Source organism: Haemaphysalis longicornis, unplaced genomic scaffold, assembly GCF_048455015.1.
Source record: "Haemaphysalis longicornis isolate Haplotype H1 unplaced genomic scaffold, Haemaphysalis longicornis Haplotype H1 scaffold_12, whole genome shotgun sequence".
NCBI lineage: Eukaryota > Metazoa > Arthropoda > Arachnida > Ixodida > Ixodidae > Haemaphysalis > Haemaphysalis longicornis.
In genome coordinates this window covers 89,555,532-89,574,432 of record NW_027526225.1, presented here as the reverse complement: position 1 = coordinate 89,574,432, position 18,901 = coordinate 89,555,532, and the positions used below count along the sequence as shown (strand labels likewise).

Below are 18,901 nucleotides of genomic sequence, written 5' to 3'. Positions count from 1 at the left end.
CTGCTTGTTATAAGGAAAAGGCTGCTTACTTGACCTTTTGCTGCTCCGGGCAGAATGGTTGCTGAATACGTGTGGCCTCGTGAAAAACTTTTCGTCCGCTCCCCACATTCTTTGAGTGCCGAGGGTTCATCTAAAGCTAATCTAGAGCAACACGCCTGCAAGGTCTTCAGCCCCTTCAGTTACTGTCTTCGTTGCTTTTTAAGGCAGACACCTTAGATCTCAGTCGTTTCATGCGTTGTGAGGTAAAAATGTGGTTGATCCCGCTTTCATAGAAATCGGTAAAACATGGAAGTGAAATGTGGCTTCACAGGATCAGTTGAATGTTTATTCTGCATCGATATGAACTTGCACATTGCTATTTATATTTTGTCAGTATGGCACCGTCAGATGCATCAACGTTAGACACTGGATTGCACGCACCGCAGCAATGCGTAAACCCGAATGAAACCACACGCACTCGCAAACTATGCGAACGAAACCGAACTGGTGGGTTGCCAGTGAACCGTTTGTTGAACTCACGGTCCGCTGCAGCGAGAGAGCATGATTTGCACGCTGTCTTGTGGGTGTGCTTGGCGAGCGAAGACCTGCTGGCGTGTCGCTTTGGCAAATGTGCGACCACCGCGTTCCTGCTCCGTGGAGTGTACAGCAGACGGTTGAGTTGTGATGAGCTCAGCTGGTGCCAAGTGTCGGCGCTCATTAGCATCATGATGCACTACTTCTCTTCACCTCTCTTAGACGGCAGCACCATCTAAATATATGGCACGTTTATACAGCCGCCTGTACTTCAGCTCATAGTGCAGTGGGTGAAGAGTCTGGCACCTCCCGTTGCAGCGACGGAGATCCTGGCTCAAATCCTCGTGCCGCCGCGTCAGTGGAACTTTTCCTGGTGATGTCATTTCTGTGACGGATATGATGTCAGTCAGATCTTGGTGGATCCCAGCATAAAACACTTTCGTGTTAAAAATAAAGTGCAAGCCGGGAAAGGGTGACAGCAGTGTTGGAGGGAGGTAGGCTTGCTGCGCGTGCAGTATGAGTATACTTGAGAGGTAAAAATAGCGATGAGGGCAAATAGGAGGAGCCTCCTGATGGTGGCAAGAAGGTGTCACAAGCTTTGGAGGGAGCTTTTTAGGGGCCTGGCGAAGTGGTGACGGGAGCGGCCGCAAAGTTCAGCAGAAAGTTACACAGCAGGTCAACGGAAGATCTAACTAAACGTTCGCCTTTGCATTCTCAGACGGTTCCAAGTATCCCTCTGATTGTCTTTGATGGCCTCGTTTTGCATCTGATTGGTTTGTCGTGCCTTGCTTCTCGCAGAAACTAGAGGAGTTGAACAAGTATCCCGACTTCAACAACTACCTGATCTTCGTGCTCACAAAGTTGAAAACTGAGGGTGAGTTTGCAGCCTGTCTCTGTCGTGCAACACCCATTGCACATAACACACCACTGTCTCTATACAGTAGACTCGCATTAAGATGAACACTGTGGTTGAGACGAACAACATTTTCGCTCTTTTGTGACGTCTACAATGCAAAACACCTCCGCTTCAGACGAATTTCTGATTGTACGAAGAAATTTTTATAGTCCCTTCAAGTTCATTTCAGCGGGAGTCTACTGTATTATGATCACATTGTGCTCGTTGCGCTTTTTTCTTTGGGGCCTTAATAATGAAGCAACGTTTGCACACAGAAATGTTGTAGTTGGGAGCAGTTCCGGTCCCTCTAGAGTTTAGGATCCTGGTCTGAGAGCGTGCGGTTGTCGTTCCCCAGATGAGCCGACGCGATCACTGAGTGGTCTGATCCTGAAGAACAACGTGAAGGCGCACTTCGACAAGTTCCCCCGCGAGGTGGGCGACTTCATCAAGGCGGAATGCCTGGAGAGCGTCGGGGACCACTCGCCCCTGATCCGGGCCACGGTGGGCATCCTCATCACCACCATCGCCTCCAAGGGCGAGCTGACTCAGTGGCCCGAGCTGCTGCCCCGCCTCTGCCAGCTGCTCGACTCCGAGGACTACAACGTCTGCGAGGTGAGGGCGCACAGGCCGTGGCGGTGGCTTCCTCGCCCCTCCTGTCTTGGGGGTGGTCAAACGCCTCTTGGCCTGTCTTGGGAAAAGCGGGTAGCAAGTGCAGAAGGCCTGCCGCACATTGCACGCAAGCATCTTTTGAGAATTAGCGCTGTAGTGTAGAATTATACTTGGGTACAAGTTAAGAACGGCAATGGAAGTTGTTGCTGTGCCTCATCACTGCAGCCGGATGTTACTCCGCACGGCGCAAGTTGGGCGGTACTGGGAATATTTCGAGCATGGCGCCAGCCATTTTTGTAATTTTTTGGGCTTAATATGTTCCAAAACTACTGCAGCGACACCAAGCAAACTACTTGAGAGAAGGCAGACGACGTCATGCATTCATAGCAATCTCCTTTCAAAATGCGCGTGCCCGTTGACATCGGGGTCCGTCGCTTAGGCGGAGTGGTACCGTACATGAGCTACTGCCGCTCTTCACTTGTTCCCGAGTATAGCAGCGTGGTGTAGTGGCAGAGCATGCCAGCGTGTTATGTTAAAGGCACCTGTGGGATGGCCACATTAGATCTTTGTTTTCAAAAGTGTCCCTTTTAGCAGTGTGCACATTAGATATTCAACCACGTGTATCAGATATTAATTGCTGCTGCCGTTTTGCTGTCCTTAGTTCTGTGGGTTCATAAATTGGGTCACACAGTCTTACTAAACCTCTGAGCGCAAGCGAGTTGTGAACATTACCTAATTAACTTGCCTGGTGAAAGCCTAGTAGGGATAGGCGATGTTCTGAGTGTTTTCCTTTTTTTCCCCCTTTAGGTTTTAAATTTTGCGCACATTTTTCGGTAAGAAAGCATTCACAAGTACTCCTTCCCTCGCAGCTTTTTTTCCCTGCCTGTTGGCCGACATAGGCTATGACAACATGCTAACAAGTACACAGGGCTCAATGAAACAGATTGCCACCATGTTTAACCTGTGCAGCTCAGGCACGGACCTATAAAAGGCCAGCATGGACCATGAAACCGGTGAAAATTAATGTTTTGAAGGTAGCACGAAAACCGGTGGGATGTCACTGCAGTAGTTTGTGCTGCAGCCGCTAACACTGCTTCTGCTGGGAAAAAATAAACTAAGGCTATGGACTCCTGCTAAACAGTTGTATTAGTTCGAACTAACACGATTTTAACACTCTTTAGTGTCCTTTGAAAACAGTTGGCCATTGCGTGCATGAGTGGGATTGAGCTGATCTAGACTTGGTTGAGTAGACGGGTGTTTGACTGGTGAGCAAACCTGAATGGTATTTAAAGGAGCACTGAAGGCAAATAGCAAGTTTGGCTTAGACGGAAGTTCAACTGCCCCGAAGCCCTGTCATCGTTTATTCGGCGGCAAAAGGTGCTTTAATTGCCGAGGAATTGCCCATTGAAAAACGCATTTCATTCCTTGTGCCATTTCATGACGTATCGTGTGACATCGACAAATGGAAATGGGTGAGACAGCGGTGTGGTCTAGCAGGAAAACTAAAACCCACCGAGCGAACCATCGCTGCCGCAGGAGCCATGGTGGTTAAACAATGTACGTGTGTTGAGCGGCCTTTTACTTAACCTACAAAACGTCAAGCAGACAGCGCAACCGCTGCACGAATGACGACAGGGGCGCTCTTTTGATTTACATTCTTGTTATGGATAGACAGGTTTTAGTCTCTTCGATGCACTCGGCGTTGTGGCGCCATCTTGTAGTTTAACTTGTAACAGCGTGCAACGCTAAACTGCGCAGCCTGCCACGTTGGCCCTGCGATGGGAGTGTTAGTAGAACGATCTGTTAGTTTTTTGTCGCGACATGGTAACACTTATTGTGGCATCTGTTGAATTTTTTGCGAAGCGAGTTTCCTATTATTAGCCCATTTGCCAGAAGTGTGCTTAAGGGGGGACGCGGCTTTCAACTTCGGAAAAATGACCAAAACATCGTTTTTATGAAACCCACATATTCGGCTTCTATGTTTCCTATTCTGTGCGCCTGCAAAGTTTTTACGCTGAAAAGCGTCGCAAAGTGGCATAAAAAAAATACTTTCGTCAGGCGCGGTGACAAACTATCAGCGCAAAAGGGCGAAAAAACGGCAATTTTCGGAGCGCTCTATCTCCGCAACGGTGCCACCGGGCGCGGCCATTTTGATATGGTTAGATCGGCCGAGCGATCGTCTTTCCGGTTTCGCTCGTCTCTTTTATCTTCGTTCATTCACAAACGCACAAAAGGCAGAAAAGAAACGACGCACAAACTAAGCTAGAAATAGATGCTGAAGCGCTATTGGTCCTCCGGTCGGGGCGCAGAACAACGACCCTGCTGAATGGATGTCGCGGGCGCAACGCAAGATGGCGGCCGCCTGAGCTGCGTAGCGAGCATGGTAGCGAGCGGGTTGAGTTCATTTTCGCCGCTTCGCTCGGCCGAGTTTCTGTTCAATCTGTGGTATTCAACACGGACGTTATCGCGGTGGGAATGCCAGAGATAACGAGCCAGATTGCGGGAAGTTGTGTGGCTCGAAAGGCGGAGGTCATCGAACGCTTCGTAGTGCGCGTGACTCTACCGTCGCCAGACCCCGGAGGGTGACGCGGTGTGTGCGCTTGCGATAGCGGTTCGGGAAGTGAACTTTTAGTCGGATTTGTGATGTTTACACGCTTAGTTATTGCTGTGTTTTGACTGTGGGCTCGCTAGCCTTGAGAAAGAAACGGTCGACGCGTCAGACGCTGCGGCGCGCACGGCATAGCCGACGCGCATTGGAGCATCACATGACTAGGCAACCGGTTACGATTGAACTCCATTACTTGTAATTAATGCCTGCGACGTTAGATTTAATCTTAAAAGCGACCTGACCAGCCATATCAGGTATAATCAAAGTTCGATATGTCGCGGTAAGCGTGCGCTGCGATGCGCGCGAGTCATATCGCCTTTCTTGCGCAACGTTTCCCGTGCACTTGTAATTTTCATGCAAACAGGTTTGAGTTAGTAATATAGGAATAAAAATATGTTCTCTGCGTTAAAAATGTACGTTACTGTGGCAGCATTAAACAGAGATTTTTTTAGGGAAATTATTGATACCATTGCTTAGGGCATACTGGCTATGCTACGAGAAATATTGGGTGCCTTGAATGTCAAAAGTAGTAAAAAAATATGCTCTTGCATTGAAGTTGGGAGTTATGCAGAATACTCTACCAAGCTTCAAAGTAGCTCATTTTCATCCTTGTGGTATGCAAACTTTTGGCAATGAACACCTGCACGTATGAGTACTAAGTTGCTGTGCCAGGCAAGATAAAACATAAAAAAAGCCAAAAATGTTCAAATTTAAGTAAAAAAAATGCTTAACCTGTTGCCATGGTGACAACACTGCAAAAGGAGGCTGTCCAGTGCGATACAGCCAACCAGCTAACCTACTTTGCATTGAAAGCCCATTGAAACCCATCTCCCCCTCCGTTTGGTCTGTAAAGGGGGGTATGTACTCTTCACGGAGGAGCAGAAAATGATGTTTTCTGGAAAGAGAAAGGCTGTAAAAGGCACTCCAATTTCAAGGCAAGGCCTTCCAGAAGCCCCATGTTCAAAAGGGCATGAAAGGCTACAACCGTGACGACTTTTGATATGTGAAACCTATGTTGCAACTTCGGAAGCCGTTTTCTCAAAACAGTTTTTTTTGCCACCTGTGTCGCTTGTACCAGGGATTTCTTTGTGACCGCTGGGTCTATTTTGATTCCGTTTCTTGCATTACATTCCTTGATGAACTGTTCAGGTCGTGACACTCTTGGTTTTCCAGATTTGTTTTTTTGTGATTTTTTATTCAAATAATCGTTCACAGTTGACATGCCTGTTGCACATTAACTTCTAAAAAAATGAAAACTAAAAAACATTGTGTTGTAAAAAAAAAATTCTAAAACTGTCACGACCTCGTCCATTCATTTGGGAATGCAAAGCACTTCGAACAAGTTTTCTATCGCGTTTTATAAGCCACTCAAGCTCGGTACAAGCGGAACAGAAAGAAAATTTAATATATAAAAAAGTTTTCAAAATATTAATTTGAAATTTTTATGGTGTTATCACAGAAGCATTTCCAGTTGCTGTGCCAATTTTCATCAAAATCCACGAAGAAATAAAAAAGTTGATTTTGAAAGCCACGTCCCCCCTTAAAGCTTTTACGAGTGCCCAAACAACTACCAAAAAAATGCCTTGTCGCCAGTATGGAATGAAAAACGGGCATAACATGATGCAAATATCATTTTGCCGTAGCACGCACCATAGTGGTAGCATAGCGGCACACAGTGCCCTGAATCGAAAGGCCCGCACATTCAAAATCAAATCGTCACGACATGCGCTTTGAGGCTGATGTGCAAAATGAACAGGCAATTGATTGCCTCTTGTTCGATGTAATGGTAGCACTCGCTTATAGGGATTTACGGAGGTGAACAGCTAGGTCACTTCACTTCAGCGCAAGCTGAGACGATTTAAAGAAAAAAATCGTGCACACACTACATACGCTGTGCGGGTTCGATTGTTGCTAGTGATAATTCCAACATAGTATGCACAGTCCAGCTGTGGGAGCTTGCCGCCACATTTTATTGCGAAGCGAGCGTGACCACATCACACACACACAGCTACGCGAGGGAGCAAAACACTTGTTCTATCAGATGCAAATTACTGTCCACAGAAGTGTGGAACCTTTGCAAACAAGGAGATAACAGGCATGTGACTACACCAAACCTGCAATAACCAGCGCAACCGCCACCGGTGCCTGCGGCTTTGAAGCTTGCGAATGTCGGCACCACAACCTGCACATGTATAATCGTGGATGACTTACGAAAGTTAACGCGCAAATAAAGATTTTTTGCGTTTCTGTGAGAGCTTGTGTGCGCGGTTCTCGTTCTGCTGTTCATCGTGTGACTTTTGGCACATCCGCTCAGTTGCTGTTTGCGTCGTCTCAGCTGAGTGACTGATAGAGCTTCGCTTCTTGATTGTTTACACGATTATTTCAAGGTACTGCCCCAGAGAGAGTGGTATATTCGTTTTCTGGGGATGCCAATCTATCTATCTAGTTTTGACTTTAGTGTCCCTTTAATAAGTGTCTTTGTTAGTACGGGGCCGACGTTGGCTCATTTAGTCGGATTAGAAGAGTGCAAGTGCTGATGGAACTGCCAGAGCCCATATGCAGGAATGTGCTTGGGCGGGTGAGTGCCAAATTGGGGATTTACTGTACAGGTGTGGATAAATGCTATGTCAGTGGACGGTGGTGCGTAAATCTTGAGGCACTGGTTGGAGGATACTGTTATGTAGCCAAAGACGACGCAGGCTTCTTCAAAGAACAAAGTTTATTGGAGCGAACTTGTGCTGAGCTAAAACTCAGAAAATACAAGCGACGTAGAAGCAGTCAACAAAGTTACATGCGCAGACTGGCACTTTGCCTACAGTGCGAGCGTTTACATTACAGTGTGATTGTTTCTTGAACCATCGAATTACATCGAGAACACTGGAGATCAAAGAGGATTGTTCTAGTCTAGTGATGTCTGGGTGAAACTCTCTCCCTATCAAATAAGGTAGCCCGTGCGGCATACGGAAGGAAGGAAAGGATACATGCACCTCACGTGAAACACAGAGAACACATGAGCAAACAAGCAGGACGCGGGGTTTGTGGCGTTACACTCAACAACGGTCTCCTCTCTCGTCTTGTCACAGGGCTCCTTCGGTGCCCTGCAGAAGATCTGCGAGGACTCGGCCGAAATGCTGGACACGGATGCGCTGAACCGGCCCCTGAACGTGCTGGTGCCCAAGTTCCTGCAGTTTTTCCGGCACAGCAGCCCCCGCATTCGCTCGCATGCCATCGCCTGCATCAACCAGTTCATCGTCAACCGCACACAGGCCCTCATGGTGCACATAGACTCCTTCATCGAGGTGGGTCCCCCTCCACCTTCTCACCACCGGTCTAGGCTGAGGCTTGGCGTTGTGCGCATAGTGTGGGTGGCAGATGGGCCAATAAGGTGTTCAAAGGCCACCTGCACTCAAAATTTCGACCTCTTGAAAACACTATTTCCGTATAGTCCGCTGAAAAAAAAAAAGCAAGATGCAACAGCTGAAATACGCACGTGGACGCCGCAAGCCGTCGCCAAAAATCGGCGATTTTGAAATCAGTATCGAGGAGAGCGCGGCCGTTAAAATGTTTCAGCCAGCCAGCCAGCCAGCGGCCAGACAGTGTTAAGGGGGCAGACTGGTCTTAGAGCTATATTTTTTATTTACCAACCAATTTTAATGAAACTGCACTGCGTTATAGAGTTTTTTGTGCTGATTTTAAATCTATTAGATTTTTTGTAAGCTGATTATATTTTGAGTTAATTAATGATTACAGTTGAACCTCGTTATAAGAGACACTGATGTAAGAGACAAATGGGTATAAGAGACACTATTCACCCACATGGTTGGCTGCCCTATCTTTCCCATTAAATTGACCTCTCTTATAACAGACATTGGATGAAGACAGTTGGTTATAAGGGACAAGTCATCCTTGAACTTTAATCAACAGTCTCGCTTGTAACAGACATTTTAACTTCAGATGCAGTGCCACCAGTCACTAATTGCAGTTGCTTTTATTGTGGAAACACAGGTGGACGACTGACGCCTGCATTCGCTATTTATTATAACTTAAGGGGGGACGTGGGTCTTGAAATGAACTTTTTTATTAATTGGTCTGTGATAATGAAAATCACTGTGCATATGTGTTTTGTCTTCCTCATTTCAAATATGTAATTAGTTTTCAAGTGGTAGAATTATTTTTTGAGTTATAAATAAAACACTGGAGCCTAATTAAGTAATTTCTTACGGGCCTTTAAGGAACTTTTTATTCAATTTTTTTTAAAATAAATGGTATGGATGTGTAGCTTAAGACCTGCCATGCATGCTGAAGCTATTTATATTCCTGTAAAGATAGTTGATTGGATAGAATTAATCTAATTATGCCAAGTACAGTTTTCTGAAAACTTAATGACCTCTAATTATTACTCATAACATTTATTTGAGGCAAAATGAGCCAATTAAAATAGCTTCAGCATGCAGTTCATTTTATCCCGAATTCAGCGGTATAACACTTGTAGAAATCCTTTAAAAAAAACTACCTCAAAACCCCTGTAAGGCTAGGCACATATGCAAAAAAAGGGAAGCTGAGAAAATCGCAGTTGAAGTTTTACAACAAGTGACAGTTTTATATATTGAGCATATGAAAAAAAGAAAAGTTCTAGAATGTAGCTCGCGTTTCGCTCAACACGAGCATACCAAGTTTGCTGAAATCAGTTGGTGGGAAAATTATGGAATCCTCTGTCTACAGATGGCACCTGGCAGAAAAACTGAACAAAAGCAAAGCCAGAACGTTGCTTCAATTTTTATGCTGTTGGCATCGCGCCGTCTCTCTTTGGCGACTAGGGCTGAGGTGCCGAGCGTGCACCACAGTTGTAAACGCTATTTTGTTATGTTACTGCTTCATTTGTAGCAATCAAATCGGATTTGCATCGCGTGAAGTGAGTTGCAGCGAAGGGGCTGGTAACGGAATGCCCGCCACTGTTCTGTAACGTGCATGCGCTTGACTAGGTGGGATAACCACGTTTTCGGTTTAATCTACTCGTATATCACGTCACCAACGCACATTGTGCACAGTGCGAACATTTATCATTCTCAAATCGCTCATCTATATGGTAACCTGCCGACGAGGAAGCGCGCGCCGGAGTGCGGGCCGAACCGCCGCAGCATCGTTGATAACAGAATGAACACACTTCCCTTGCGACGTCGGCATGCGGCATCCTCCACTTTATCATTTCTTTTCTTTCTATTTGCTGCTGATCGAAAGATAGACGCACCTTAGTGCCCCCGCAGGCGTAATCATATCGCTACGCTATCGTCTCGGCAGCCCGCGCGGGCGCTAAGCCTACCTCCGTCTCGGCGCCGTTCTCGCGATAAGTCGTCGTCACAGGAGCAGAAAATCGTATTTCAGGCGCTTTTAATAATGCCTTTTCTTCCTTTCGGTTATCGATAGACATCTTTACTTTATTTTTACGCCATGCGGGGCTATTGCCGGTCCTCGCATAGACGAATACATGAGCCGTTGCCCTGTGATGAGAGTGCCGAGCAGACGACCCACGGCGCCCAGCCAATGAGTTTGCGCTCTGCGGTCACGTGCAGTCAGTAACCAATTAGGCGGCGCGATCCGTCTCTTTTCTACCCCGGTTTTACTCGCAACCAACGGACGAAACGGAGTGGTTCTGGCGGGGAATTGAAAACGAAAAGACGCGCTTTCGAATGAGACCAAGATGGACGGCGTGGCGCATGTAGAACCCGAGGGGCGAGTCGTCGAAAAAATGCTATTTTCGCGTCGAATCTTGGCCGATTTTAGCGGGCGTCGGTGCTATAAATTGATATTATGGCTCAAATACGTACTCCTGGGTCTGGATATTTTGCTAACCGGTAGAAAAATAGCTCTACTTTCCGAAAATGGCGATTTCTAAAAATCGGTTTTTTGGCCAAATTTCGGGATTCCAAGACCCGCGTCTCCCCTTAAGCAAACACAAAGTGGTTCAGTCAGCTATGAAATGACAATGAGAAGCCCTGCCAATGGAAATGCAACTGACAGAAGTGGTTGAAGCTTACTGCCATCCATTGAATGGAGCGTGATCGCACATGCGGGCTCTCCCACTCGCATAGCTCCCAATCAAGAAGCACTGCAGATGTTGGGTCCTGCAAGCGTAACGAATAGCCTGAGCACACAGCAGAAGCTGTGCGCTTTGGCTATTCATCATGCTTGTGAACTCAACATCTATGATTCATTTTCCACAAACAAGGAAAGGAAAAAAAGCTTGCAGAATCAGTTGTAAAAAACAGTGTAAATACAGTCGTGAAGCAAACAAAGTTTCATAAATTCTGGGGCCAAACATTAATTAGAATGAATCTTTTGAAACATGCTGTAGCGTTCATTTGAGCTTATTTTAGTCATACGGTGCCCACACTGAACTATGGGTTGATCAGTTAGTGAAAACATGGTACCCTGCTTATAAGAGACATCTCTTATAAGAGACAGAAACTGCCCCCCGGTACGTGTCTCTTATAAAGGGGTTCAACTGTAATTGCCATTATTTTGGGACACAGTTACAAAATAACCACTCCATGCAGAATGGCAATTACCACGTGGCTAGGCAGACAAATGACTAAAGAATACAACATAGGAAGAACTTTTTTGATTTAGCTATTTTTGGTCGTTTTACAACACAGGGAACTTCGCTTCTCCCGCGCTCTGCCAGAAATGGCTCGCAGGTGGTGCCAATTGAACACAATAATAATTTTCCAAAGCCTCCATTTAAAAAATTTGTTTCCTATATTGTATTCTCCACACATTTTGGTATCAGAAGCAAAAAGAATTAAAGTTGTACCTGCTCTGGGTGCCAAGATACCGTATTTACTCGCATAATCCTCGCACTTTTTTTTCGGAAAAGTCAATGCGAAGTTAGGGGTGCGAGAATTATGCGGGAAAAAAAATACGGTGCACAGTGTTGCCAATTTGCCTTCTGCCAATCCCGCTAAATGTGGCGGTCGTTTTTTGTATATGTAAGCTCAGTGTTGCCAACAGCAGCTATTTTTTTTTTATAATTTACAACGTAAACAGTAACCCGTCGATCAGCGATCATGAAATTGCCGCCTTTGCTTTCTGGCGCGCGCCCTATCTCGTCGTCGTCGTCGTCGTCATGTGCGTGCCCTACTTGTGAAGCTCGACAGTAACGCACGTTGAAGCCGGTGACGCCGAAGTGCCTGCCTGCGGCCCGGTTGTCGTGTTCGAGCGCGTACTCTATCGCTTTCAATTTGAAAGCGGCAGTGTAGCTGGCGCTCTTCCCCATGGCGACTAGTCTAGTTGCGCGCACGCGAAACCGGCTCAAGTACAGTGCGAGTAGCGTGTTAGGGCGCCTGGATGGCCTTGGGTACACAGCGCTCTCCGCCGAACGGAGAGGCGGCGGGGGAGGGCGCGCGTTGGAGAGCGTGTGCACCATGCGGGTTTCGCGAGCGGGCAACTTTCGCCGCTGCAAAGTTGAGGGTGCGAGGATTATGCGAGGAACCAAAAAATCCAAGTTTTGGTGGCTCACATTAGGGGTGCGAGGATTACGCGAGTGCGAGGATTACGCGAGTAAATACGGTATCTGAGGATGAAATGCTAGCTTTGCATTGCAAGAAAAGTGCCGTTTCACCATCGAATGCTGCGCTAACTGAGCAGTAGAGTGCACTTTAAAATGCTATTATAATATAATAACAACAAAATATGATGCCCTTTGATGAGGAAATTTAGAGACTTAGAAAAATGGCCGTGGAGGCCAAAAATTTCATTTTTGAGAAAACGCTTTTTTTTGACCGTTTTTCGGCCCCAAAGACCCAACTGCCCCCTTAAGGGGAGACGCGGGTCTTGGAATCCCGAAATTTGGCCAAAAAATCGATTTTTAGAAATCGCCATTTTCGGAAAGTAGAACTATTTTTCTACCGGTTAGCAAAATATCCAGACCCAGGAGTACGTATTTGAGCCATAATATCAATTTATAGCACCGACGCCCGCTAAATTCGGCCAAGATTCGACGCGAAAATAGCATTTTTTCGACGACTCGCCGCTCGGGTTCTACATGCGCCACGGCGTCCATCTTGGTCTCATTCGAAAGCGCGTCTTTTCGTTTTCAATTCCCTGCCAGAACCACTCCGTTTCGTCCGTTGGTTGCGAGTAAAACCGGGGTAGAAAAGAGACGATCGCGCCGCCTAATTGGTTACTGACTGCACGTGACCGCAGGGCGCAACCTCATTGGCTGGGCGCCGTGGGTCGTCTGCTCGGCACTCTCATCACATAGCAACGGCTCATGTATTCGTCTATGCGAGGACCGGCAAAAGCCCCGCATGACGTAAAAATAAAGTAAAGATGTCTATCGATAACCGAAAGGAAGAACAGGCATTATTAAAAGCGCCTGAAATACGATTTTCTGCTCCTGTGACGACGACTTATCGCGAGGACGGCGCCGAGACGGAGGTAGGCTTAGCGCCCGCGCGGGCTGCCGAGACGATAGCGTAGCGATATGATTACGCCTGCGGGGGCACTAAGGTGCGTCTATCTTTCGATCAGCAGCAAATAGAAAGAAAAGAAATGATAAAGAAGACGATGCCGCATGCCGACGTCGCAAGGGAAGTGTGTTCATTCTGTTATCAACGATGCTGCGGCGGTTCGGCCCGCACTCCGGCGCGCGCTTCCTCGTCGGCAGGTTACCATATAGATGAGCGATTTGAGAATTATAAATGTTCGCACTGTGCACAATGTGCGCTGGTGACGTGATATACGAGTAGATTAAACCGAAAACGTGGTTATCCCACCTAGCCAAGCGCATGCACGTTACAGAACAGTGGCGGGCATTCCGTTACCAGCCCCTTCGCTGCAACTCACTTCACGCGATGCAAATCTGATTTGATTGCTACAAATGAAGCAGTAACATAACAAAATCGCGTTTACAACTGTGGTGCACGCTCGGCACCTCAGCCCTAGTCGCCAAAGAGAGACGGCGCGATGCCAACAGCATAAAAATTGAAGCAACGTTCTGGCTTTGCTTTTGTTCAGTTTTTCTGCCAGGTGCCATCTGTAGACAGAGGATTTCATAATTTTCCCACCAACTGATTTCAGCAAACTTGGTATGCTCGTGTTGAGCGAAACGCGAGCTACATTCTAGAACCTTTCTTTTTTTCATATGCTCAATAGATAAAACTGTCACTTGTAGTAAAACTTCAACTGCGATTTTCTCAGCTTCCCTTTTTTTGCATATGTGCCTAGCCTTACAGGGGTTTTGAGGTAGTTTTTTTCAAAGGATTTCTACAAGTGTTATACCGTTGAATTCGGGATAAAATGAACTGCATGCTGAAGCTATTTTAATTGGCTCATTTTGCCTCAAATAAATGTTATGAGTAATAATTAGAGGTCATTAAGTTTTCAGAAAACTGTACTTGGCATAATTAGATTAATTCTATCCAATCAACTAGCTTTACAGGAATATAAATAGCTTCAGCATGCATGGCAGGTCTTAAGCTACACATCCATACCATTTATTTAAAAAAAAATTGAATAAAAAGTTCCTTAAAGGCCCGTAAGAAATTACTTAATTGGGCTCCAGTGTTTTATTTATAACTCAAAAAATAATTCTACCACTTGAAAACTAATTACATATTTGAAATGAGGAAGACAAAACACATATGCACAGTGATTTTCATTATCACAGACCAATTAATAAAAAAGTTCATTTCAAGACCCACGTCTCCCCTTAAGCGTTCGGAGCAGAGCTGAACCGGTTCTCCAGCAGCGTGGCTGGCCAGAGGCGCGCGTCATGGCTGTTTACGTGATCCGCCAGCAGGTGCAGCGTGGTCTGTGGCGGAGCTGTTCTAAACGCTTCTGACTGGCTAGTGATAGCTAAAAAGCTGCTTTTTTGGGCACTTTTTCGGTCCCAAAGACCCATGTGCCCCCTTATAATGTCCCTGATGGCGACAAACCACAAGCAACAAGGTGTCTAACCATTTTTTTTTACCTAATCAAACTGTGCTGCACCTGGCGAGTAGCCTTTCACATCACTGAAGAATTTCCATGCACTAAAACCTTGTTCTGATTTGTGCACTCTGCGCTAGTCACAGGGATGGAGAATGTGTGTTTGCTTCTTGTTTCTTAATTATCATGCTTGCCCGTGCGGGTTGAGGCATGTGAAAGGCCTGGAAACCAGCTTTTGTAAGAGAGAAGTGCATGAATCTGTCACTGAATCGAATAGCCGTCATAAAGGGGAGGAGTTCCACTGGGCAAGGAATTCCTTGTGGTCTCTTTCTATCTCTCTTGATTTCAATGTGCATTAAGGGGGGAGGGACACTGGTCTTGAGGAGCGAAAATTTGCACACAAAAAAAATCGGTGTTTGGTATTAATTTTATTTGCAATCTGCGTGTGCCAAAGAATGTACCTACAAAATATTATATCTGTACCATAAGTATTTACAACGCTTGAGTCCTTTGAAGTTGCCTAAATGACCATTTTTGCCTATGTTTCTAAACTTCGTGCCCTGTTTTCTCTGAACCAATTTTTTTTCCCCACTAGTTCAACTGTCGGTTACAATATCTCAAGATGTACTGGTTATATTTGTATCATTTTTGCTGCATTTGAAAGCTTATGAACTGAACAGGACAATGAAACAACAAAAATATCAAACTTTTTGCTAGCATAAGAGTAGTGCAGTGAGGTTTATAAAAACATTGGTGATCGATGACCTGACATTTCATAAGTTTACAGCTGTTTGCAGAAACAATGCTAAAATTACTGCTTTGGTATACTAGTTGCACTCCCTGGTCTTTCTAGAGCACAAAGGGATAAAAAGTATTCGAGTATTTCATAGCTAGATAACGAAGAAGTTGCCCAAAACAGAACGGGGGACCATGTTCCACAACTCTAAACTTATACCACATAGACGAAAACTGTGTGCATATTTGTGCTTAGGATGTTCACTTCACGTGTAAATCTCAAGCACATAGGTTAAAATTTTTGAACAAAAATGTCAAGAGCAGTGTCCCGCTGAAAGATTTCCAGGTGGTCCATATTAAGTCTTAGCACTCCATGACCGTGTGCCTCGTGTAACTGTGTGTCCAAATGTAATTTTGGGGTGTAACCTGCCTTCATCTTTATCTCTGTACCTCTCACTCATTTTGCTTGACCCACTTTTTTTTTTTTCCCCTGTTTAAATCGAAGTGCTGACAGAAAGGAGAGCAGGGATGGTAAAATTGGTTGGGCACTTTTAATCGCGCAAGTTCAGGAAGAACCGCGTCAGCCCAGCCTGCAAGAACCCGCACACAAGTGATGACTGTCAAACATTTGATTCCCGAGATGATGGTCTTGAAAGAATCGTACTGTCTGATGAGTGTGCTGGGTCCACCTGGGGCTGGGTTGTTTGTCAGGTTTTCGAGTTTGCAAACAAAATCTTCATTTTATTCTGGTGAAAAGAGCTTAGCTCATTTGAGACGTGTTGTTCTCTGCAGAACCTGTTCCACCTGGCTTCGGATGAAGACTCGGAGGTGCGCAAGAATGTGTGCCGTGCTCTAGTCATGCTCCTGGAGGTTCGCATGGACCGCCTCATCCCACATATACACAACATCATCGAGGTAAGCCTTCATGGCTGCGTGCATGGTTTCTGGAATGTACTCAATCTGCAAGAACACAGTGGTTGTTTGAACACCCCCCCCCCCCCCCCCCCCCCCCTTTTTTTTTTTTTTTTTTTTTTCAAAAGTCTGTGTGTTCAAAGGAAGGAGGAGGGTAAATATGGTTAGAATTTAGGGCACTTATTATCACCTGGATATGGGAAACACCTTATCAGCTCAGCCTGCAAGGAGAACCTGTGCACTAATGATGACTGTGAAATGTTTGACTTCCGAGATGATAGTCTTGAAAGAATCGTACTGTCTGACAAGTGCGTGGGTTTCCCCACTTGGGGCTGGTCCTAGGTGTGTTACGTGCGGTCTTGCTGCACAAGTGCGGTGGATGGCCTCCTATGAAATTGGCATTGCCAGGCAACTGTCGTGTGCAGTTTGTTTTTGGTCGGCATTTACGAGAATGAGCTGTTCTAAAATAAAGCAGGCTTTTTTCATGCCGGTAGGTTGCACCAATTAATTCATCCTGATTCATATATTGTAGAAATGGCCGCCCTTCTCTTCTAATGAATGAGCTGGCTAGATTACTTTTCAAAAGCATGGGACCCAGTTCTGGGCCTTGGGGAACATCATTGTAGTTCATGAACTGTGGAAGGCATCAACTAGAATTCGTAACGGAGTTCATGTGTCAAACGATGGGCTGGAAAGCTGTTTTTCTTTTGCGTTTCAGAAGTGCTAAAGAATTTCTCTTGGTTCTAATGACCATTACTCTCATAGAAAAAAAAAAAAAACTGAGAAGCACACTTGGTCACGTCGTGATGGTTCATGCTGGAGTACCCTTGGTCACCTCATGATTGCTGTCTCGCAGTTCTCAATCATGACATATTTTGTAGTGTAGGTGGGTTGTCGGGGGTACCTAAAAATGGGTGGTACTGTAGTGGGGGAAGGGTGGGAGGTGAAATTCTAACCCCTTCTTCCCGTGTGGCGGGGCAGTACATGTTGATGCGGACCCAAGACTCGGACGAAGCGGTGGCACTGGAGGCGTGCGAGTTCTGGCTCTCGCTGGCTGAGCAGCCAATCTGCCGGGAAGTTCTGGCCCCACACCTGCAACGCCTGGTCCCCATTCTCGTCCGAGGCATGAAGTACTCGGAGATTGACATCATCCTGCTCAAGGTGAGGCCCCTTTCCTTCTCCTTCCCCAAATGTTCACTTCTGTGGCTTGGTACAGTCGCACTCGATATGACCTGCAACGCTCATTACTGCTCAAAACTCTGTTTCGGCTGTACCTAGTCTCTCGACCAAATATTCGCTTGGCAGGTAACTTGCTGAGGCATGACAGCGCTAACCAGAGTTAGAGTGTGATTTGCCTGTTCACTCGTGGTTAGGTAGTCGCGATCAAAATGGCTGTTCCAGCCATGTTGTCTCGTAACCAAGTACTGGTTAGGCGTACAACCTGCTTGGTGAGGCAGATTGACTTACGATAACCGAAGGAAGAGTGTGGTTCGACGTTTCGACCTTTTGAATATTTAGGTTGCAGGGACTTGCGATAGTGCGTATAAACTTTGAGAAACATGCTTCTGAGCTAGGGACAGCATGATGCGAACTACGAGATTAGGCCTTGAGGTTTGACGCTTATGTGGCTTTTTATTAGCAACTTTTTGTGATGACACTGATTCATTTGACACCAAGATGATGGTCTTTGAGAATCGTACTGTCTGACCAAAGTGTTTGTTCCTCCCGTGGGGGCAGTGGAGCAAGGGGCCCAATGTGATAAGTGCCGGTGTGAATCTCTCTCGTCCAGGGAGACGTCGAAGAAGACGAGATGATTCCCGACCGGGAGGAAGACATCCGGCCGCGGTTCCACAAGTCCAAAACGCACAGTCAAAAGCACATGGACGACAACATTGATGTGAGTGTTTTTCTTTGTACCTGGAGGGAGGCGTCGTGTTTGGATAACGGACTTACCAGTAGCGTTTTGCGGGGGCAACCAGACTTGTATTAGGGAGAAGTGGTTTGATCACATAGGGGAAACATCATTAGTACTTGGTCAGGTGCGCAACGAATGTAGAGTTTTCAGGGCTGCAGCGTTTGATATAATCATTGCATTTCTGACCATGTTGTAACTTCAGAATGCATTTTAATCATGCCTTTTTTAAATAGGCAATATTGCCTATTTTGTTATAGATGTGTTAGCTATACCGAGGTTCAACTGTATCACTGCAGTTAAAAGTAATATAATCACAATAAGTACCACAAAAGCTGTGTTGGCACAATTGCATTACAGTAAAGCATAATTGTTGGCCAATTCTTCCTTCTCCTTTTCTCTTTAGGAGGACTCTGTCTCGGACGATGGTCTTGATGACGACAACACGCTCTCGGACTGGAATTTGAGTGAGTGCATCGCTTTCTTGACTGTGCTTTCCCTCCGCCAGTGTTGCTTCAGGAAAACATCCCCCGACTTGCAGGGAAGTGCTCGGCAGCCGCTCTGGACGTGCTGGCCAACGTGTTCCATGAGGAGCTGCTGGGTGTGCTGCTGCCCATCCTGAAGGAGACGGTGTTCCACCAGGGCTGGGAGATCAAGGAGTCGGCCATCCTGGCGTTAGGCGCCATTGCCGAAGGTGAGATTGATTTAAAAGGCCTGGTACCCTGTTTTGGGTCCTTGGGGAACGCCACCCTTCTCTTTTAACAAATGAACAGGCTAGATTGCTTTTGTG

At 46.2% G+C, this 18,901-nt stretch overlaps 1 protein-coding gene across 2 annotated transcripts in view; it reads left to right on the top strand.

Annotated features, from left to right (window-relative positions):
- Tnpo (transportin 1) overlaps positions 1-18,901 on the top strand; it is a 54,649-nt gene that overhangs the window by 7,293 nt on the left and 28,455 nt on the right. For both annotated transcript variants that reach the window (XM_077693728.1, XM_077693727.1), the window contains exons 3-10: positions 1,312-1,387; positions 1,764-2,020; positions 7,709-7,924; positions 16,080-16,202; positions 17,181-17,360; positions 17,989-18,096; positions 18,518-18,578; positions 18,653-18,805. In XM_077693728.1, the coding sequence (XP_077549854.1) occupies positions 1,312-1,387; positions 1,764-2,020; positions 7,709-7,924; positions 16,080-16,202; positions 17,181-17,360; positions 17,989-18,096; positions 18,518-18,578; positions 18,653-18,805 (1,174 nt within the window). The remainder of the gene's footprint in view (positions 1-1,311; positions 1,388-1,763; positions 2,021-7,708; positions 7,925-16,079; positions 16,203-17,180; positions 17,361-17,988; positions 18,097-18,517; positions 18,579-18,652; positions 18,806-18,901) is intronic.